General features: G+C 30.0%; 2 protein-coding genes across 2 annotated transcripts; one reads left to right on the plus strand and one right to left on the minus strand.

The window, feature by feature from the left end:
* Positions 1-1,224: 1,224 nt before the first annotated feature.
* Positions 1,225-2,003, plus strand: SIB2 (VQ motif-containing protein). The gene has a single exon (XM_028067858.2). The coding sequence runs from the start codon at positions 1,380-1,382 to the stop codon at positions 1,827-1,829; it is 450 nt and encodes a 149-aa protein (XP_027923659.1). The 5' UTR covers positions 1,225-1,379; the 3' UTR covers positions 1,830-2,003.
* A 12,215-nt stretch (positions 2,004-14,218) lies between these two features.
* LOC114190520 (amino acid transporter AVT1A-like) lies at positions 14,219-22,822 on the minus strand. Its single transcript, XM_085667164.1, has 12 exons — positions 22,407-22,822; positions 17,344-17,618; positions 16,613-16,827; positions 16,481-16,504; positions 16,216-16,396; positions 15,905-16,127; positions 15,688-15,823; positions 15,576-15,599; positions 15,336-15,477; positions 15,138-15,181; positions 14,783-14,845; positions 14,219-14,500 (listed from the first exon to the last, which is right to left on the minus strand). The coding sequence occupies exons 1-12, from the start codon at positions 22,595-22,597 to the stop codon at positions 14,411-14,413; spliced, it is 1,608 nt and encodes a 535-aa protein (XP_085523290.1). The 5' UTR covers positions 22,598-22,822; the 3' UTR covers positions 14,219-14,410.
* Positions 22,823-23,751: the final 929 nt, after the last annotated feature.

The raw sequence follows: 23,751 nt of genomic DNA on the forward strand, positions 1-23,751 counted from the left end.
CACTTCTAACATAATATTATAACCAAATTAGAACCAAATACACCCTACGTGATTTAACTATGGAAAAGTTGCTCTCATTTTTTTCTAGGGTTTACTTAGATGATCGACATTTATGTAGTGTTAGGACAATATGTAGTGAAAACTAATTCCTCTCTTATGAAGTCAAAATATCTTAAATGAAATTAGTATTTGATCTATTAAACTAAAATCCCCTTTGTAAGACAAAAATAAAATAATGTCACCTTAAATAGACATTCCTCTCTCTTATGAATGGAATATACAAATATAACAATAATTAAGTTAATAAATTTAATTCTATATTTATATTTATTTATTTTATAGTAAGTTTTCAAAAGTATATTTTTTGTGTTTTTATAAGAAGAAATATAATTTATATGATAGTTTTGGTAAATAACAATCTTTACTTTTTATATTTTATAATTTGAATTTATTTTAGTTTCAGAGAATATGACGTTTTGGTTTAAATAAAAAAGAAGAAGAGTGTCACTTTATTAAAAAATAAAGAGTGTGAATGCTATTTATTAAAAGCATAAATGAAGTATGTGTTTAATTTTAATTATTAATCACGTGTTTCCTTTATCAATATATATACAGAGTAATCTACAAATTTCATTCTGAACTATATTCTTTATCCTAAATAACCTCTACAGTGATAAAACTATTAAAATATTCTTCATATATATTAGCTTAAATTTTCTTAATACTTCAAAAGCTACTCAGTATACCTTTAAATAGTTATAATACTACTAATTAAGAGGGCCATCTTAATTATTGGCTAATAATAAAAAAATGATTTATTTTTACTGAAATTTTATCTTGACGCCTTTGACAATATTGAAAATTAAAAGTTTGATAAAAGTTGGTTTAGTCTGAAATGGTTGGTTGGAATAATACTGGATTAGGTTGTACTAAGTAGGGTTTGGAATAATGGAAAAATTGGGCTAATAATGATTTAGAAAATTAGTGGATATTATTATGTATTAATTAAGATAAGAAGAGTTATAGAATAGATTACGTTAGGTTTAGATGGAAGAAATAATTTGATAAGTAGGAGAAGGAAAGGGCAAGGGAAGAGAAAAAGACAAAATAAAAGAGAGAGAGAAAATGAAACACGCGCCCAGTGTCGGCTGGGAGTGTGCTCACGCCCACGCCATCACCACCATTGCTCACACTTTCCTTCACTCACTCACTTACTCACTCTCCTTCATTTCCTATTAACTTTCCATTTGCCTCTACCCAACAAATCATTTTCTTTCACTTTCTCTCCTCTTCCCGGAAAAAACGCCCCTCCTTTTATTCCCCAATCCCATGTACGCTCCTCATTATCCTCTCTAACAAACTCAGTACGACACCCTTCAATGGACACCGCCATGCGCACCACCAGCGTGCAACAACGCGCCCCCACAAAGAAAACCAAACCCAAGAAGAGGAACAACCCACACCCTGTCAAAGTGGTGTACATATCCAACCCCATGAAAATCAAAACCAGCGCCTCCGAGTTTCGTGCCCTCGTGCAAGAACTCACCGGCCAAGACGCCCAGTCGCCGCCTAACCCCACACGCTTCCACGCGCTCGATTCCTCCGATGATTCCTCTTCTGACAAGGTCACCAATGTTGACGACCATGTCATCCCTCTCCCTACGGATCCCAACAATTCCGTACAACACCACCAGCAACACCAGCCGCAACCCTCTTCTTCCTTCGAGGCTCCGGACGACGACGTTTTCACTCCCCAGATGATAGAGAGCATTTCCTCCCTGCTTCCTGCAACTCTATTCTATGAATCTCCCCATCTTAATTACTGGTGATACTATACCACTGATGATGCAGTGTAATTAATTATTACTATTATTATTGTTATCATCATTATGTTTTTTCTTTGCTAAGGTTAAGCTCCAATTTAAATCCAACTTAATTGATTGTCTCTCTATCTATATATCCCATATATACTAATAAATGGATGGATGGGTGGTTGTTTTCAATTGTTGATTTTTTTGGACCCTTGATCTGTTAGATACATATATTTGTGCTTGTTTATGTGTAATTTATACTTTATGTGACTGAGGTGACTCAATAATCTGATGATTGGTTGATTAACTGTGACTTAATGATGCTAACTTTGGTTGATTTGAAAGTGGTTTTGGTTTTTTTGTGTGTTTGGTTATCATGAAAAGGAAATTAGGGCATTGGGATGTGGGGTTTGGGATGGTTTGGGAATGTGCATGGTTGGAAGGGTTTTGCACAGAGGTTCCTCCGGCGGTTTTCTTCTTTACCCTTGTTGTGGATGGATAAGCAAGTAAGGCAACTAGGTGCAAGAATTGATTGATTTGTTTTGGTGGTTGGAATTGAATTTGATGGTAAAAAGAAAGCTGATAGGGAAATGGGGACCCAACTCATGAAGAAGACTTCAATGTCCACTTATTTTTAGTACGTCTCATGATTCCAATACTAGAGTTTCGTTCGGAGAAAATCCTTGCCCGTATACCTAATCACATCTTTCTCCTTAACTAAGATCATTTTCTTCTCTGGACAATTTCTTTTTCTCTAATACTCAACTCAGCATAAGATCTGCTCAAGTTGGTATAGTAGTGGATTCAGATGCAGTGAAAATCCCTAATTATGATTTCAATGAAGAACATTGTTGGTTTAGATAAGTTCTAGTTGTAGAATTGATTTTGATTAGAACTGGGTTTCAGTGATTTAATTATATTTTAAATTATCTGTTTAAAAAGTGTTTTGGACATGATGTTTTTTAGATATTGTTAAAACAAAACCTTTCTGATATCTCTATAAAAGAGGATATAGTTTTCTTATTTGATATTTGGTTGCTGAGATAGTAACATGATGTTAAGTTAAATAATATTCATGTAAACACATACAAATCGGATTTGCTCATTGCAAAAGGTAGCAAAACAGTCTAATAAAGCAACAAAAAGTTGTTTTCATGTTGAAGTTAAACCCAGGTTACGCAGTGAGTCCCCAACACCAGATTACGCAGCCATAAACATTGCTCCAGTTACTGTTTGTTTACAATGAGCAAAAGCAAAAGCGATGGTTTAAAATTGAAAGTTAGATATTCCTATATGTATATCTCATCCTTTTTTATATATATAGTATGAATATTTCCCATAATTGCTGTATTTTGGCGTATAGTTATCACTATATATATATATATATATATATATATATATATATATATATATTTATATATTTATATTGGTGTACTTCTGCCACAGCTCTATGACATTTTCCTAAATTATGACACTTTATGAAACCATAAAGAGAAATTGTATTCTGTACAACAAAACTTCATCCAAAGAAACAGATAAGAAGTTTTAGAGAATTCCGAGATAAAATACTCGATATGACAGAAAAAGAGATGTACGGAAAAAACATACGATAAACAATATATATTCCAGTTGCAGTTGACAATTAGATATAGGACTTTATTTAAACAAACTCACTACAAAAAAAGTCTTTATATTATTATTATTCAATCCGTATACAGTATACATATATTTAATTTTATAATAATATATGTTAAAATTATATTAAAAGTAGTTTCTGATAGTATAAGTTATAGTAGCAGATAAAAATTAAACTCTTGTAGCTCTTACTGTTTGAAGCATCTGCAAATCCACTTTCGTATAATTTGAATCTTATCTTCTTTTTAGTCAGTAATCAAGCTAAATTAAATATACACTACCTAAGCTTTCTTGACTATTTATGATGCATATAATAAAAAACCCTTAGGTTGGATTATGAAACTCTTAACGTTGTTGAAACTGGAGCTTTCTGGTATTTGTGTACCTCCATATCCATTTATAGAAAATTTAGCACCAACCATGTAGAAATTTGATCATGAATTACAGTGGCAAGATGAGGTAAGTAGTCACTTCAGACAGTGAGACAACATGGTTGAGAAAGACCCATTCAGTTTCCTCTCATGACGATTATACAATTGCATTCGGCCAAACATAGAAAAAGTGAATCCTATGTATATTCATGAATATCCTCGCAGATTTCACAGTTTAATATATTTTTGAGTTTGAAATGAGGTGTCATAATTGATATATTATATACCAATTCTTTGTTTCATGAGAACAAGTATAGCTAATGCCCTTGCACGTTTTTGATCATCTTGTTTCTGCACATTAGTTGTTTCCTCATGCTGCACTTCTCAGAAGGAAAACGTATAAATGGTAATTTTTTGGAGTGATTTTATGATATATTATGTCTGCTAAGTATGGTATGGTTTAATTTGATTTAAAGGAGTTGAATGAGAATGTGGAAGGTTTTATGCATTTTTGTTAAATTAAATGTGAAAGATAATATAGGATGCGCGTGTCTCATCAGAAAGATTGAGAAATAATTATATGATGGAAAGAAAAGGAAGTTATGTGTGTGGGTGATGCAAACAGGACCAAATTGAAGGACAAAATTGGGGTTATTTCCTGCAAGTTGCATCTTCTTATGGATCCTCTCTGGTAATGGTGGGGCGAACCTTTTCTTCTATCTATCAACTTGCTATGAGACTTTGATCATTTTATCAGTTTATGTATGTCTTGGTCATCTGATAAGACTTTTTTATGTGTCAGCTTCTGGGATGCTTCTTTTCCAACTTTTATTCCTTTGTGCTTCAAGTAACTTCTAACTTAGAATATCAGAATAAAACACGTTTAGATATATACACTACAAAGATGATTAATATTTTAGTAAAAAAATTATATTTAGAGACTAATTTAAAAATTAATTTCTTAATTAGAGGTTAATTTAAAGAAGGTCAATTCATTTGTTAGTCAAAATCTTCTTAGTTAATATTAGTGAACAATTTAAAGATCAATAATAAAAACGGTTTCAGTTACCAATTTAGAAATTAATTATAATTTTTTGAAACTATTTTAGTTATCAATAAATTTTGTTTATAAATTAATATTTAAATTGATGAATATAGTAACTAATAATTACTTTTTGTTGCTAAATAATCTTAATTTAATATTTTAAAAGTTTGTGATTTAGATAAAAATAAATAATTAAATGTATAGAATTACATATTAAAGATTACAAATGTATTTTATTTTATTTTTAGTTGTAGAAAATGATGTTTGTTTTACGATCTTGCTGTGATTCTGGATCTCTTCTTGAATATTGATCAAAGTTCTATCAATAATTCAATTAAAGATTGAGCCAAGGGATGCTGCTTTTAAAAGAAACTACAAAGAAAAAATGAATTCCATGAAGTGTCCCTTAGAGAAAGAGAATCCAATCCACTCTTTCATTGTTTGATTGCACCGTAGAGCTTATCCACCAATTGCTTGGTAGTAGCAACCCCTTTCTCCCTTTTCATATGATAAATTAGAAAGATTTTAAATAGAGTAAGTGTAAGAGCGACTTCGATCACTACTTCAAATTCTCATATTATATGGAAATTTTCTTCAAATTTGTTAACACAATTTGCAAGAAAAGACTTTTTTCTTCTATTTTTTCTAAGAATTTTAATTGGCAGATAACTCCTTCGTGAATAATTATTTCCTACAAAATTATAAAATTCGCAAGTATTTCTTAAAAAAATTGTTACGGAAAGTGTTTTATACAAAATATTTTACAAAAAAATTGACAGCAATTTCCTGCAATTTTTTTTTCATAAGAAAATTTATATGTATTTTCTGCAAAAAAAATTTCAAAACAAAATTGGCAGAAAATATGAATTTTTTTAGTAGTGAATCTTTATTGGCTAAAAAAGAGAAGCTGAGTTCAAGTAATAGTAGTTTCATCTGGATTGGGTTAGTGTTTAGTGTAGGAGCACGAAATATAAAAAATAGATTTTAAAAATCTTAATATTATGGTTCATACTAAATATTTAGACCTTGTAACTGGATTTAAAAATCTTTTAAAAGAGTTCTAAAAATAAATTATTTTTTTTCTTTCAAGTTTTTCCAGTTTGTCTTTATTTTGAGTAAAGGACAAACCTTTCCTTGAATTTTTTTTTTCATTATATTTTATCTATTCATTGAAGAAATGATGATCTATCAATTCTTACTCAGGAAATTTTTAAATTTCAATTAAAATTTGTTTTGAAACATCGTGATTATAGTATGCATCATAGATTTTTTTTTTATTCATTCATATGGTCGTAACAAGAAAATATACGAATTTCATCTCATACGGCTCAAACAAAAATACTTAAATATTTATTATAAGAAAAGTAAGTATTTGTAATATAAAATATGTTCTTACGATAAAAAAAAGATAAAAATCCGAATTACATATTTAAGATTACAAATGTATTTTATTTTACTTTTAGTTTTAGAAAATGGTGTTTGTTTTACCCCTTTAATTTTATTCTTGCCGAAAAGGAAGATGTTTTGTAAGAATATTATACTATTTTTAATTGATGCGGCGGAAAAAAAAGTTAAAAATAACTCCATTTGGGTTTCGTAAGAATATAATTATGCATTGGAATATATGTATAGAAGAAAAACAAAACAATAATATAAGAGTAGAAGGCGTGAAGTCTTTGAATTTTTGTTTACCATCAACTCATATGCTTTACTCGTTTTGTTTCATTTTAAAATATGTGAATTTAAGGGAGAACTATGTGTTTATAAATTAATCGTAACATATTTGTACGAGGAGACTGGTATAGTCTCGGCCCAGCATGGCAGAGGGACAGGGAAACATCTCAGCCCATTTGGTGTGTGAAGAAATTGGGAAGCTGGCACGAAGGGTAAGGAGTATCTCGATCCAGGATGACCATGTATATCTCGGCCCAAGTAAGGTCAAGGGGACATTTCGGTTCAGAACAGGGGAAGTCAGTGTAGCGAAAAGGAATGTAACGATCTTTGACAATTAGAGTATAGTATTCATGAGGCATATCAATATTGATGAAAAGAATAAGTAATGACATGATTGGAATCAATTAATATAAAATGAGGTCAAGTGACTAAGGGTAGAGGTATGTTTTTATCATTTTTCTACATACACACCATAGTCAGTGATGGATCTTGACCAAAAGTGTCGGAGGGGTCAACGTAATATAATTTTGAGATCTTATATTCGATCATTAGTATAATGCTTCAACAAATGACTTCTGTAACTGATCATTTTTTATTATTAGCATAATGTTTCAAAATATAATATGTGAAGAGGTAGAATCTGTCTTGTTTTAGTCAATAATTTCCTTTTCATCACTCTTATGATTAATGTATTCTTCCATTCTTTATCAATATATATATTTTTTTTGTAAATAATACTAAAAAATAGTTGATGATAATCTAATAAAAACTTAAGACACGTAATTAATAAAAGAAAAATATATTCATTATTATTAATACATAATATTTTTTTTTCTACATTCATAAAAAATGAATATACAAAAAGCTCATAAGATAAAAAAAATAATGTTTTTATTATTAAGTAAGACAAGAGATATCAAAGAAAGAGGATAAATGAGAAATATAATGAGTTTATGTCTAACTTTTTTTTTTCTTTAGAAAAAAAAAAGAAGACATATGAGAGTGAGAGATTATTACAATTTATGAAAAACTAAAAAAATAATGAAAAGAAAAATAAAAATTATGTTAATAAATATTTTGTTTAATTACTCCTTTGATTCATTCTTTCGTTTAACAATGTTAAGTTGGTCCTCCATTTTTTTTAATCTCAATTTGGTCCCGATTTTTGAAAAACTAATGTAATTCGGTCTTTTACGATATATTTCGTTGAATTCCTCGAAATAGATCAATGATCTTTTAATTAAAATTGAGACTCTTAATATGAATGATTTACTTTATTAGTGTAATTAACTTAATCCTAGTGTCAATTTTTAAATAAAAATAGAGACCAAAAGAAAAATTAAGAATATTTTTATTTTTTATTATATTTAATTTTATATTTTATTATGTATTTACATTAAATAAAAGAAATAAAAAAAAATATTTTTTTATTAATTTGTAATATATATTACCTAGAATTTAAAAAAATTTAAAAATTTGATAAATTTTTATATTTTATATATATACATATAAAATTCAAAAAAAAAAAGAAAATGGGGGGGCCAGGTCCCCTCCCTGCCCCCAAAAAGATCCGTCGTTGACCACAGTGAAGTATTATTGACTTGAGTGTCAGAATGTCTGTAGGTACCCATCCCCAGAAAAAGCGTCAGAAACAGTCCAAAGACGATTTTCAAGAAGAACATGTGAAAGACTGAAGATTCTTAATATCGCTTGTTCTATGAAAAAACAATATTAATGTATTGAAATTTAAACAATACCATAAGATATGCCATATAGCAGCATTAGTTAACCTACACTAATACTATGATTAATAATATGATATATTATATTAGAATGATATTTTGTTGGTATAAGAAATAAATATATTGTACAACTAATATAATTATTGTAAATAAATTGGTGAATTTAATCATTTATAACTATATTTTAAAATATATAGTCCATGCCTCAATGGTACATATATTTATATAACACATGTGTAAATTGTACATATATTTTTTTACTATAAATCATAATTATTTTATATTCAAATTCACCATTAATTATTATAAATAAATGTGTAAATTGAATCACTAGTTACATATCCATATATACTATGTAGACATCTGTTTTGTCACAAACACTATTATAGAATTCATTTATTTTGAATTTCTTTTCGCAAAAAATACTAATAAATTTTGTTATGAAATTTTTTTTATAGAAAATTGCTGTCAATTTTTTTGTAAAATATTTTGTATAAAAACTTTTCACAATAAATTGTGTAGGAAATACTTACGAATTTTACAATTTTCTAAGAAAAATTATTAATAAATGCAATTTTTTTAATAAATTTACAAGAAAAATCTTATGTAATATGAGAATTTTTAATAGTAAAATAATAATTATTTTATACATAATTTTTTTATCAACAATGATAAATTTTTAAAAATAGTAATAAGTATTAACTAAATGATGAAATTATTATAATATAAAATTGTGAATCAATAATCTCAGGGGTTTTCTTCCTGCATCCCCAATATTTCTTCTGCACCTCCAAATTTTTCTTAAAATAAAAAATTTTCCTTTGATCATTTTAAAATTTTAAATCAACCACTTCTCTCATTTATCTCTCTTATTTAGTGAAAACTACTCCTCACTCTCTTTTAACCTAAACCTAACCGCCTCCTCACCTCACCCCCCAAATCCTCCTCTGTCTCACTCTCCTCACTCTTTAAGGTCGCCCCTCAAGCTACACTCATCCTCTCTATTTTTTTCTCTCCTCTTCCCTTCGTCATTCCTCTACATTAACATGTAATCGTATTCCTCCCTTTGTAGTTTTTAATTTTTTTTATTGTTGTTGCCAAGTTTGCTGCATCTATAAGTATAAACATTTTTTTATTGGAGCATAGATCTATGAGTGAAAAACGTAAACCACAAACCAGAAGTCGAGTTCATCAAGTGATTTAATTTTGGAAGTCGACTTCTGTGAGCCATAAAATGACATAAGTGGACTTCCATAGACAAAAACAAGTTTCAGAAGTGGACTTATGTAGATCACCATGAATAACATGAAAATGACACTTACGGAAGTTGACTTCCGTAAGCCATCAATACCGGAAGTCGACTTCCATAATTAAAACTGACTTCCGTGATTGTAGTTGTTGACTTTCATAGTTGAAAATGACTTCCGTAAGTGGAAGTGACTTCTGTAAGAAGAGACAAGTGATTTAATGACTTCCATAAGAGGCGTGACTTCCGTAGGAGGCATGACTTCCGCAGGAGGCGTTACTTCCGTAGGAGGCATGACTTCCATGTTGTGCCCGGAAGTGGACTTCCATAGGTGTGCAAAAATTATCATCGGAAGTCGACTTCCGTATGGCAACTTCCATAAACACGTTGTAATTTTTTTTGTACTTAATTTTAATGTAAATAACTTTTGATATTAATTATAATTATAATTTAATTTAATTTTAATTAATTATAATGTTAATTAATTATAATTTAGAATAATTAAAATTTTTATTATTTATGATTTTGAATAATTTTAATTTTAATTAATTCTATTGTTAAGTAAATATAATTTTTAATAATTATAATTTTTAATAATTATAATTTTGAAAAAGATTATTTTAAATTAATTTTAATATTATTTAATTTTAATTTAATTAATTAAAATATTGATTAATTTTATTTATAATTATTTATAATTTTGATTAATAATAATAATAAATTATAATTTTGAATAATAATAATTATAATTAATTATTATTTTGAAAAATTATAATTATTATTATTTATAATTTTGGATAATTTTAATTAATTATATTGTTTGAATAATTTTATTTTTAATTAACTAGAAATTTAATATGTCTTTAAATTTGTTAATTACATACATGGCTATGACAAGAGGAGCACGTCGTGGTGGCTCAAGTTCTTCATATGCTGAGACTTCTAAGCAGGAGCCTAGGCAGAGACCTACTGCATCTGTTTGCAGAAGAGGTAAGGGTCATCATAGAGAGAGTGGTCCATCATCTCATGGGAAAGCTAGTTCATCAACTAGTCATGGAGAAGTTCGTCCATCATCACCAACTCCTGTTGATATTCATGAGGAGCAAGAAAATATAATTCACCATGAGAACGTTGTTGCGGGGCAGGACCACGATGTTTTAGGAGGATTTCCTGGAGGGCCTGAGGATACGTCTTTGTTGACCGGATTCGCTGATCATGTCGCATGGGCTATTTGGGGGCCAGGTTAGTATTGTACTTTAATAATTTATTTGTTGAAATGCTATCCCTCGAACCTACTAAATCAACTCATCTCATGTTGAAAATATCTGATCAGTTGTAAAATTATTTGTATAGTCTCCGTCACATATCTCATTTATAAAAAAAGAAAAATCTGATATGAAACTTGAATTTACTTGTGATTCCATGAAAGTTATAGGGAGATCGTCCATCTTAAATAACTTTAACCACCTATAATCTAACATTAGTAATCAATACCACTTTTTAAAAAATATAAAAAAATATAAAAAAATTAAAATATTCCTCTAACAATAAAATAAATATACAAAAATAAAACATACATAAACAGTAAACCATAAAAAAATTCAAAATAAATAAAATTAAATCAATAAAAAATAAAAATATTCATTCAAAATTATAAAACAAACAGACAATAAATAAATAGTAAACTTAAACAAATAATAATTAAACACACAAAAATATAACAATAAAAAATATATAAACAAAAAATAAATATTCATGTAAATAAAAATTAAATAAAAAGTATAAATAAATAATAAATAAAACATAAGTTATTACTCAAACCCTAACAAAACTACAAAATAAAACTAAATAAAAAAATCACTTTGTTTATCTATCAAGGAAGCATCCTACGGAAGTGGAAAAAGTGGAAAAAGAAAAGAGAAGGCATGCTACGGAAGGGGAAAAAGTAGAAAAAAAAAAAGAGAAACATGTTAGCACATCCGAAGAAACAAAAGAAACTTACCACAAGAAAAAGAAAATTTACTCACCGGAAGTCGACATCCATTAAATTTCATTTCCGGATGTCAACTTCCGTAATTGCGAAAAATAACTTTTTTAAAGACCGAAAGTCCACTTCCATAACACTAAAAAAAACTTCACTTCTCTACCGGAAGTCTACTTCCGTTTTACACATACACTTTCGGATGTCCACTTCTGGAAGTTGGAATTTTTTCATTTGTGTTCCGAAAGTCGACTTCCGTATATGAAAAAAAAATAACTTCACTTCCGCAGAAGTCCACTTGTCTTTTGGAAGTCGACTTTCGTAAATGGCCGGATGAGAAATTACTTATGTAACATGTGTAGAACATTAAAACCCCAACTCAATTTTTTTTCACCTATAACATTTACCTCAAACATAAACTTATCAAATATAAACTTATCTTTCTATGCGTACCTTTTTTTGTGAGAAGAAGGAAGCAAAGTGGTGAAATACGAGTGGACCCTGAACTGCAAAATTCACACCTCAGCCAAAAATGAAAATTCTTCTTTTGCAGTGAAAGTGAAAGTGAAAGAAGAGGGGGTGCAAGGGTACATATAAAACACTACTGTCAATTAATTTAGGCAGCCAACTACCTCTGTCACTTCATAATTGTTTAATTATTACGTCTACCTAATTAAATTTTATTTATTTATTTAATTTTTCAAGAACATAAATGAAAAAACATGAATTTTTTGAGGTGCAGAAGAAATATTGTGAATGCAAGAAGAAACCCCCATGATCTCAAACACATGTTAAATCCGTAATAGTTTTCAAAATTCAGGTACAAGATCAATTACACAGAGAATCAAATAGTACATTACATACGATGTTTCATAAATACTGCTGACTGTAATGATTTTATACATGATTTCCTCGTTAATGAAATAAGCAATCAACATTGGCAAGGTTAATGAAATAAGCAATCAACATTGGCAAGAATTATAGCATGAATTGACTAAAGGCATATCACTACTAGTATAAATAGTTTTTGGATAAGTTTTTAATAATTGATGCAGAATTGTATTGTGTGATAAATTTATAATATTTTATAATTTTTTTCTGATCCAACAACATCAATAGGAACAACCACCGTGTTTATTGTCTACTTTGAAGCACGGAGCTCAGTCACGGTTTTGTCCTTAAAAGACTCGAAGGATAAAGGGAGGAAAAAGTATTTAAATTGCGTTTAACCTCGACTCCTAAATGATGAGAGACTTATTGGGTGTACTGGTACAAGCCCCATAGTCTAGGACAAGGGGAGTCGTTGGCCCCACGGTAGGCGCCAAAATGTTCTTGTATGAAACCAAGTGATTTTAAGAACTTTTAGTCTTCCACTTGTTCTCCTCAGGACTCACCTTTGGACTGCAACTAGCACTGACTCCAGGAGTGGGTACCTGCAGACACTCTGACACTCAAGTCAATAATACTTCAATATGGTGTGTATATAGGAAAGCGATAAAAACATACCTCTACCCTTAGTCACTGAGCCTTATTTTATACTAGTTGACCTTAATCCTGTCATTACTATTCAAGGGCGTTCTTATTCTTTTTATCAATACTGATATGCCTCATGATCATTGTAACTACAAAGGACACAATTACATTCCTTTCCGCCTGGGATGAAGCGTCCTCGTCTGCATACCTGTACACTAATTTCCCCTACTCTGAGCCGAGATGTCCCTTTGACCTTGCTTGGGTCGAGATATACACGACCATCTTATATCTCTCATATTTACAATCTTTATAAATTCTCAACACTAATAATATTCCATACTTTACTTATATGACACTTAATATTGTATATTGTAATATGACTCTTCCATAAGTCTGCATTTTAATGAAGTTCGCATTAAACTCTCAAGATAAAAATACGGACTTAACCGAATGTTTATTGTATTAGTGGTTAATTAATTTACTTTTATTTTTTTCAATTAAGGTGTAAAAAAATAGTTAACCGCTTATAAGGTTGTTTAATGATGAATTGAGTTGAATTCGGTTTTGAGTCATAAATTTTGTAAATCTAGTTTGACATACTATATATTAGTGGATTAGTTGATTGATTCACTTAAGTGTATATTTTATTTATTTAATATATTTATTGTAATATAATAAGAATAGTTTGATTTAATTATTTTTTTATTATAATATGATCAAAATGTTTACCTATTTCACCACACATTATTATAAATATATTAGTTGAAAATTAAAGTGTTAACCTTGATAAACAAATAAATTAAACATTCAAATTATTTTAACATTTTTAAAAAACAATCTAGAATGTAAAAAGATCAAATTGTCAACCCTAAATAATAAATAATTATAATAAAAAAATTATTAAAAATGTTACATAAATAGCTTGTTGTCGATGGTTTACCGATTAACTCACATCTAACCCGATTTGAAATCATTTAATTTGTGTATTAAGTAAGATGAATTCAATTTGATCTACATTTATTAAGTAAATTGGGGTCAATTTGAAAAAGAAATAGATATTTTTTCAACTCAATCAAACTTGATCTCTTAATAAGTAGGATTAATTCACGAGTTGAAATTTATTTGGAGATATGGATATAATTTAGGGCACCATTCGTAAAATTGAAGGTGAATTTTGAATGTGTGCTAATCACTCGTGATTGAAAGAAAAAAAAATTTATCCATTTTGAAGTTTACGAACGAAGAATAATTCATGTATATTATTATAAAAATACAAAAATAAGCAAGAGTTTGAGTTAGCTAATTGAACAACAATGTTGACATTCGATTTAAGTTCAATTTTCCATGAATGTAATCTCTAAAAAAACTTGGACCTTGCCATGAAAGGATGAAGATCATGTTCAAACATGGAAGGCCTCATCAGTGATTCTGGTTATTTTTGCAAAATTTTGGATACAGATGAGTATGTTCCGATCAAAGCAGCAGCGATTCCAAGCACAGCAATTATGACGCTAAGAACAACCTAATGATCCCAACCACAAATGTTAAAAGAGAAAACTCTGAAAGATCAAAATTTTAGAGTAAGAAATTAGAAAAATGAAACAAGTCACTTGTAACAACAAACATGAATAAATAGTTGTTTTTAATTACTAATTTGTCACCAATTCAACCAAAATAAAGAAGGTTCCCTTTCTCAAATTAACGATCAAATTAATACCCACAATAATGACCTTAATATTTTCATAAACTAAATGCAGCTAAAGAAAAAAAAAATATTAAGGATCATGATCAGCCAGACTCATACCTGTGTACATGTTGCATTTTTTCCCACAATTTTCAAAAAGCATAAAGATGGCAACACCACTGCCTGAAAAATATAGCATTTTTCATTACGTAGAAGTTTCATATTTCGTATAATATAAGCATGCTTGCTAATAAAACAAAAAAAAAGGGATAAGTTAGAGAATGCACAACTATAGAAGATAAATCAATATTTTATTTCCACCTTAATTTTTTAAACAAATCTAAAAAACATCGTATAAGTGTATCATTGTATTTTTTATTTTTTTTACAAAAAAATTGGACCGACAATTCATAATATTTTTCGTTCAACTCTATTCCAGAAATATTCCTGTAAATCATAACTGGTGTATGCTTACCACTAGCAAACTGAGGAGAGAACCTATTAAAGCCATCACAAGCCCTGAAATTATAATAAATTCGTGTTGGTCATATGGCACATGTTACACTGTTAACATACAGTTTTTCATGAACAATTGTTTGATCTAAATACATTTTTTAAATATATAGATATACATAATAAATATGTAATTAGTATTAAAAAGTGGAAGACTTACCAAAAAATGGAATGAGAAAAGCAGCACAAACTGTAGATATAACCAACACCGTTCTAAGAGTAATGAAACACCAATAACTACTTGACACGGTAATCGGTAGCAACTCATCAAAGCTCCTTGCCAATGGGTTCATCATCAAAGCATATTTGTTTAAAATTAAAGAAAAGCTAAATGAAAATGTATCTTCAATATAATCAATCCATGTTGGATTTCAATAAACCAAGTAATTCATCAAAAAGGATATTTTGTTAATGGGCTAATTACCTGAAAAAAAAAATAGAATCTAAAATCAGAGCAAAAATGAAAATTAAATTAAAAATTGCAAAGACTCCAAAAAATCTCAGTATCTTACTATTGTCCACAGAGCAACTTTGGAAGCCAATGCATGACGAGGTAAATTCAATGTTATCTGAGACAAAGTCCCTTCACCAAACATTAGAAATCCCATGACAGCTGAGCTTCCATATACAAATGTGCATATAAGAAAACTGTAACAAAGAACTCAGTTAGGTTTACCAAAGAACAACATAAGATTCATTCTACGTTTTTTATTTGCATCCTACGTATACCTTACAACCACAGCCTTGGTAAATTCTCTTTTGTCAGCCATAGACTGATAAATGTTCGGAAAAACTGAATGTCCTGCAAAGCAAAAACCGTAGATACCAACAGCAAAAGGAATGCCACTCCAATTCACTAATGAACCACTGTGGTGGTGGAATCCAACATCATCTCTTTTCCCCACAAGAAAAATACACAAAATAACCAAACTAGTAGACACAACCCCTCCAGCTGCACAATCATCACAAATCATATTTTAAATATCTGCTAAACTTAAACATCCTTCGACCAAATGAAAATCTTGTTGAGTTTGGAGAACCTGAGAGATAGGAGAGTACGCGTAGATCCTTTAACCAAACAGTAGGAAGAATAATAAGTGCAGTTAAGATTCCAAACAAGTGTTTGGAGCCCAAGTGGAAACCCCCCCAGTCTAAGGATGTTCCCGGAAACAACCCAGTGAGGTTATCACTTTCCAAGATGATAAACTCCACACAATATGACTGCGTTCAAGGAGAGAGTTCATTCATACATATATTCAAAAATGAGAAACAATGTATTTGATTTAATGCAGTGTTAAAACTTACATATAACTCAACGTACAAAATGATCTGTTACAGACATAAAAAATAGTGTCAACAAATTAATAAAAGCACCAATGTGCATATTGAAGGCGATTGTTCGACAAAAGTTATAAATGAAACCTAACAAATTCTTACTGATACAATAAGGCGACCATATCTTCCAAATGCAGCTTCTCCTATGTCAGGGTAGCTAACGATTCCTTCTTCGCTTTCAAAGCAGTGTTTCATAAGATCTGCAGTATAGCAACATACAATTGCAAAGAAAAACATCACAAGCATGCTCGCCCATCCACCTTGTTTCACTGTATATGGTGTAGAAAGAAGGCCAACTCCAGCCATCACATTAATCCCTGCCCAAGAACAATTTTATCACAAAATTGTAATTACAAATAACTGAAGGAAGAGGGTTTCGATATTTGTAAACAAAATAACAACTTTTAGGGTAGGGATCAATCCTGTGTCTGCAAAAGTTAACCAGTCTTCCAAATCAACATGATTATTAAATAATGTCCAATGATCTTACATCATTTAGAAGTCTAAGTCAAAAACAATTTAAATACTTCTTTAACCTTCTCATGCATCTTTTAAAGATAAAATAGTGACAGAACAGAAACTCAAACCAAACAGTATCTCGTATAAGGACTGATCGACTCTAACGATATTACTTTACGGATTTGAAATAAGAACAAACCAATCGAAAACTATGTATAAATGCACTCTAATTGGTTATATTGGAGGAACTTTTCTCCTTATTCAACTCATAATGTTTATTGAGAACACTTGATATAATTAAGAGATTCAAAGTATATGGTATTAGATATGATCGACTTTACTGTTAAAGATTATCCATTCTAAAGATACTATACCGTTAAATATTGTTTGACTGAGGCTGCATCCATAACCAATTGGTAACTCTTCAGGAATTTGCATTTGAACTGAAGCTTTCTCCCACCATGTTGATTGTCTTCTTGATATCCCTGGTTGAACTTCCTCACCAGATAGAAAAGAGATCTTTTCATCATGTTCCAACAACATACTCTTTGAACCACCACCGATAAAGCTTGAATAAATAACACTTGGTGCTCGTATAATTGATTCAAGATTTGGAGCGACAGATATTGTGTAAGAATCAATGGCATCTCTGTCATAAGAATAATGATAACAATAATAAGAATAAACATTAGTAATGATAAAAAAGAAAAAGAAAAATAAGAGAAAAATAGTGAATATCCTTAGTATAATGGGAAAACATAAAACCAACATCTAGAGATAGAAAAAGGGGTGAGGAACTTTATTTGGACAGCTGATATAGAGAAGCAAGCTACTTTCACAGTTAATTGGAAGACAATTTGTACTACAAAGGATACAAAGGTGGGTGGCAGGTAACAAATTTAATAGTTGAAAATAAATCTTATTCTTGGGTTTGTTTGGGAATTTGTCTGTAATAATAGACTTTGGACAGTACTTGCCCATGCTCGTTTCTTTAGACGTAAATATCAACAAATTGCTTATTTTCAATCCACTTCAATCTGGTTAGGAATAAAAGACTTTTATGATGTTGTGCTAGAAAACACATTTTATATAGTAGTGGACAAGGGTGATGAAATGATTTTTTGAAATGATCTTTGGTGTTCTACAATATGTATTTCGCAGATTTTAAAAATTCATTTTGAAGATAGATTTGTTAGTATTTTAAGGTTGTGAAAGGAATAGTTGATGGGTTAGAGAAAATATAGAAATAGTAAAATGTGAAAGTAGTCGTTCGAAGAAATATATTTTGTAATTGTGTTTGTAGTTATGTTATATGTTTTCTTACATCAATTGGTAGTGTACATATGTATTTATAGACCCTATTTCTCCCACATGATTATTCTAGAAAATCCTAGCTACAACTACTTATGTAGAATGCTCTAGACTTTACCTTATATCTTAGACTTTTCTTCATTGTTCTAGAATTTGCATGACATTTCATTATTTTTATCTTAGGATTTTCTACATTCTTTTAGAATTTGCATTCACTTTAATACTCCTCCTTGACGCAAATTCTATAACTCCAAGCATAGCGCGCAATGGTTCAAATCTTGGTCTTGGTAACGCCTTTATGAAAATATCTACAATTTGATCTTCTTCCTCCATTGCCTTCACCCATTCTTCTTGTTTTTTAGGCCTCTTCAAAGCTTGCATGCTCTAGTATGGCCAAGTTGCAAGATTCATATATGTCTACCAGAGATCTGACTCGTGGCTGACACTAACATTGAGACGAAAAGGCTTCTTGATGACATTCCCGGCCTACGAGGTTATGACTAAACTCTGGGAATTAATAGATAGCAATAAGTTTCATCGTCACACTATCTAGTTCATGAAGTTCTCTAGCTTGATTAAAGAAATTCGGTACCTAATTCCCCTGTTGATGGGTCAATCCTCGTCTAGCGGTGGGAACCCGTTGGTATAGATCAATTGCTTGCCCTAAAAGTAGATTCAAGTTATCTCTTCTTGATCTTGAATTAATGATAGAGTTGCAGAAGATTCTCGAGCATGTATATTTTTATCTTCTTGGCTTGTAGTGGGTTAATTGATGGGCATGTATATTGTCTTTCTATCAATTCGCTCTTATTCTCAGTTTCAAGTAGTGCTTTCATCTACTTCAATGTCTTTGTTGATACTTAGCTTCTTTGTCTAAAGATTGTAGACTTTGTAGCCTTTTGGTTATGCTTTGTATCTTAAGAAGATACCTCGTATGATCTTGTCTTCTAGTTTGTGTCTCTTTTTGGTTTGGAACGTGAATCTAGCAAACATATCCAAATACTCTTAGATGTTTAGCTAATGGTTTCTTTCCGCTCCAAGCTTCCATTGGAGTCTTGTCTTGAACTGCTTTAGTAGGACATCTGTTGAATAGGTAAACTACAGTATACGCTACTTCAGCCCAGAATGTATTCGGTAGTCCTTTCTCATTCAACACCGATCTCGCGATCTCCATTTTGTTATGGAGTATATGAGATTGTAAGTTGTCGCTCTATCCCTTCATCATCGCATAATTTATCAAACTCGCGAGCTGTGTACTCATTGCCACGATCATTTCTAAGAACTTTTAATTGTTTTTCACTGTACTTCTCGATAAGGGCCTTGAACTTCTTGAATATTCCGAAGACTTCTGACTTTGCCTTAAGAAATAGACCAATGTCATTCTAGAGAATTCATCGATGAAGAGGATGAAATACCTATTGTTGTGATGTGAAGGCGTCCTCATCGATCCACAAATATTAATATGGGTAACTCTAGTAAGTCTTTTTTCTCTCCATGCTTTTCCAATTGAGAATGGTAATCAATGTTGTTTATTGAGGAGACATCCTTCGCATGATTCATTATTCTCCTTCAAGCATGGAAGATCTCTCATCATGTTTTTTTTATATAAAGCTTTAAGGCATGTATGTTGAAGTGGTCAAATCTCCAATGCCAAAGCCACGAGTCATCATCTTCTACCTTCATGGCAATATTAGTTCCAGGTTTGAAGCTTATATGGAAGCTTATATGGAAGCTTATATGAAAGCTTTTATTTGTCTTCTCCATTTTTACTTGGCCAATTTCTATCCTTCTATTGCCATAGATTTTGCATGCATCTTTCTCTAAGTGAAGAGAATATCCATTCTCCAACGTTTTACCAATACTTAAAAGATTCTCTTTAAGATTGGGAACTAGTAAAATGTCTTTGATGAATTTTGTATCTTTCTTTGTATCCACCATGACAATTCCTTTGCTTTGAGACTTCAATGTGGTGTTGTTTCCCAATTAAACTTTGACATTGATAGATGTATCAATATCTTTAAAGATGCTTTGATCTTTGACCATGTGATTGTTGCATCCACTATCTAAGTACCAGTTTCCTTCTCCCTTAGGAGATTCTTGATTAGCATAGAATAAGTGTTACTCTTGATTATGTTCTTCAACAAAGTTTTCTTGATGGTTATTTTTATTACGGTAATACTTTTCCATGTGGCCAAATTTCTTGTATTACTAACATTGAAGTTTTCCATGATACCAACAATCTTTTTCCAAGTGACTTCTCTTTTTACAAATGTCACATGGTTGGGAAGCATTCTAAGGAAAGTATGAATAATATTATGTTGAATTTTTTATGTCAATACTAGATTGGGGAAACATATTTTTTATAAGAAAGTATTATGGAGTTTTCGAATTGTAGAATGGATTAATGGGAATAATGTTGAACAGATGAAAATAATACGTCTTGGAAAATTTCACATCGTCTCTAGGATAAGCTAAGGAATGGGTGTTGGTGATTATATAATGGATTATAAGTATATGTTGTTTCTTGTCCCAAGCCAAAAATACTTTAAACTTGTATTTGAATTTTCTTATATTATTGTAGCAAAGTGTTATGAGGTTTGAGTTAAATTTCTACTTTAGAGAGTGTAGGTGTACTTGGGGTCATAGGGCATAGAAAGATAGTCTATGTGTTGTACAAATTTTTACATAGTGTCATTCTCTAGTTGTCTTTAGGTCGTAGTTTTTCTCCGATTTTGGAGTTTTCACATTATATTCTTGTGTTTTTTGTGTTGAGCTTATTTATCTTTTAATAGGGTGATTGTTGGGGGTAATGCGATAATGTTCTTCATTGATGATATGTTTTTTCCTAACAAATAGAGATGGGGTGGCTGGTGAGTGCATGGTAATGCTGAATGTGGAGGTTTGTTTAGAGGTAACATGCATTTTTTCATTGTAAAAGTCTCTTTAACAGAAACTCATAGGTGCTATATTGGCACTTGAACATTGTAAATTGGTTGGCTATTGACATATTTGGTTGGGAAGCAAATCAATGTTAGTATACAAAGTTGTTTTCCTCTATTCAAGTTCTTTCATCATCTCTTAAAAGGATGGTGGTAGAAATGTTTCGAAATATATAAATCCATTGAATTTAAATGATCACATATTTGTTAGTGTTATGTAGACAAACTAACTACTATAAGATTAGAAAATCAAATTTTGTATAAATGATATCATTATATATCATCTATGTACACTACAAGAAAATCTTTCATTAACAACAAATTTTAGTGATAAAAAATTATTAATTACTATAGTGACTAATTTAGATAACAATTTACAAAATAAAAAATTATTAATTACTAAAATAGTCACTATTATGAATAGAAAATTATAATTGGTCTCTACATTGATCACTAATTAATTAGAGACTAATTTTAGTGTTAATTATATTTGTTTTTAAAATTTAGCTATCAAAATTTTAGCTACCAAGGTTTTTGCTACCAAAAGAATTAGTTTCTAAATTAGTTTCTAATTAATTAGTAACCAATTTAGAGATCAATTATAATTTTTAATTCATAGTGACTATTTTAGTAACCAATAATTTTTTATTTTATAAACTAATATCTAAAGTGGTCACTAAGTGAATAATATTTTTTTATCACTAAAATTGGTTATTATTATTTTTTTCAATAATCTCAATTACCTATGTTTAAAATTGTTTTATTTGTTATTACTTGAATTTGGTTTATCCGATGTTTTTTTATCTTTCTAATTATTAATAAATGTTTACATGTGAAGGCGAATGATCGTTGTGTCTTGCAATGTTAGCATAATTAAGATAATTAAGGTGTTAAAATGTATAATAGATTTATAGAAAAAAAAAAAAAAAAAAAAAAAAAAAAAAAAAAAAACCCATCATGCATAATAATGATATATATCATGCCAAACCAACCTCAGACAACAACATTTGGTACACAGGTAAAAACGAGGTGGAGCATAAGATGATTAATTATGCTCTATATATGTTTGATGTACATTAAAAAGAAAACACAACAAATAATAAGGTTTCATGAACAGAAATGGCCCTAAAGTGGTGCATGTTATGTTTAATTTAAAAGAAAGAGATAGAAATTAGATTGGCATATACCTATAAGTTTGAGGCCACTGTTGAGAAATGAAAGAAGATTCAGGGTGCGTTTTGCGATTCCCATCCTCGTCACTGTCATATTGATTACTATGCTCACTCCTGCTGTAATCACCAGATTGTCTGTTATGTTCTTCGTTATCCCCATCGAAATCACTCGTCAAAAACTGGGACTCTTTTCCGTTGTGTGCCATTCTCAGAATTTCACCGTAATGCAACTAAATCTTTGCAACAACACCAATATTTCTTTATATATTTTCTGTTACTAATATTATTATTCGATATTCATTCGGCAACGAGGATCCGAAGATTTGAATTATGTTTTTTTGTATTAATAAATGGTAATGCGACCAGGAGATGAAAAGAATTGACTTTGATTTTTGAATGTCTCTGCTTCTAATGATCCAAAAAAGTTGAAGGAAAGAAAGATGCATAACAGGTGCAGTGTGAAGCGGAAGGAAAAAAAGGAAGGAACCCACATACCCAATACTTGACATGTGTCTGTGTACAAATTTTCCGGGAAACAAGCTAAACCAAGGAACATTCATTTGCTTATTATTTTCAATTACTTTTAGTATTATTATTATTATAAATTATTATAAATAATTTTATTCTTATTATTATAATTAATATTACTATTGTTAATTGGGTCCCAGCTTACAGGATATGGTTGAGAGTGGCGTGCGCGTGCTCATGAATCCTTTTGGATAAGTTTTCAGACAAAATCCATTTCATCAGAAAACAAAGCAACATGAAGGTTGGTGTGGTTTGAAATTTCTTTTTTCTTTAAATATCTAAATGTAATTTGGATAGATTGCACGATTCACTTTTTATGTTGCATTCTTACATATTTGTATAATGTTTAAATATTGGAATACAATACTTTTTTTAATTTCAAAATACCAATACTCAAAACCAAAGTAACTAAACTCAGAAACACACCACATATATGTAAGACACATAGCTTCCAACTTTAAAGTGTATTTTTTTCCATGTTCGAAATATTGGAATATTTATTTTATATTTTATTTAGTTTTAAAAAAATCCACATGTCAAAACAGTATTGTACTACGGGATGGTGTCAGTGTGACATGACAATAGTGCCACATGTCACTGTGAAAATCACGTCATTGACTTAATCTCAATTTGATCCTTATATTTGTTATTTTAATTTCAATTTAGTCTTTATATTTGTTATGACTTAATCTCAAATTAGTCCCATTTTTTGTCAAAAATAAACCAATTTCATCCCTCTCCAACTTGATAATTTAACACCTAAAAGTTGATCTCAAAAACTTTAACTCATTACTTAATAACATCAATACTAAAAATGTCATACATACATACA

The sequence above is a fragment of the Vigna unguiculata genome, chromosome 1 (assembly GCF_037176805.1).
Source record: "Vigna unguiculata cultivar grain cowpea cultivar isolate G323 ecotype 2 chromosome 1, ASM3717680v1, whole genome shotgun sequence".
Lineage (NCBI taxonomy): Eukaryota > Viridiplantae > Streptophyta > Magnoliopsida > Fabales > Fabaceae > Vigna > Vigna unguiculata.

Excerpts from the sequence above, each read along its gene's own strand:
- SIB2 (XM_028067858.2), top strand. The coding sequence starts at position 1,380 with ATGGACACCGCCATGCGCACCACCAGCGTGCAACAACGCGCCCCCACA.
- LOC114190520 (XM_085667164.1), bottom strand. The coding sequence starts at position 22,597 with ATGGCACACAACGGAAAAGAGTCCCAGTTTTTGACGAGTGATTTCGAT. Across the intron at positions 16,128-16,215 it reads CGTACTCTCCTATCTCTCAG|CTGGAGGGGTTGTGTCTACT; the intron begins GTTCTCCAAACT and ends ATGATTGTGCAG. Across the intron at positions 15,824-15,904 it reads ACCAAGGCTGTGGTTGTAAG|TTTTCTTATATGCACATTTG; the intron begins GTATACGTAGGA and ends TCTTTGTTACAG.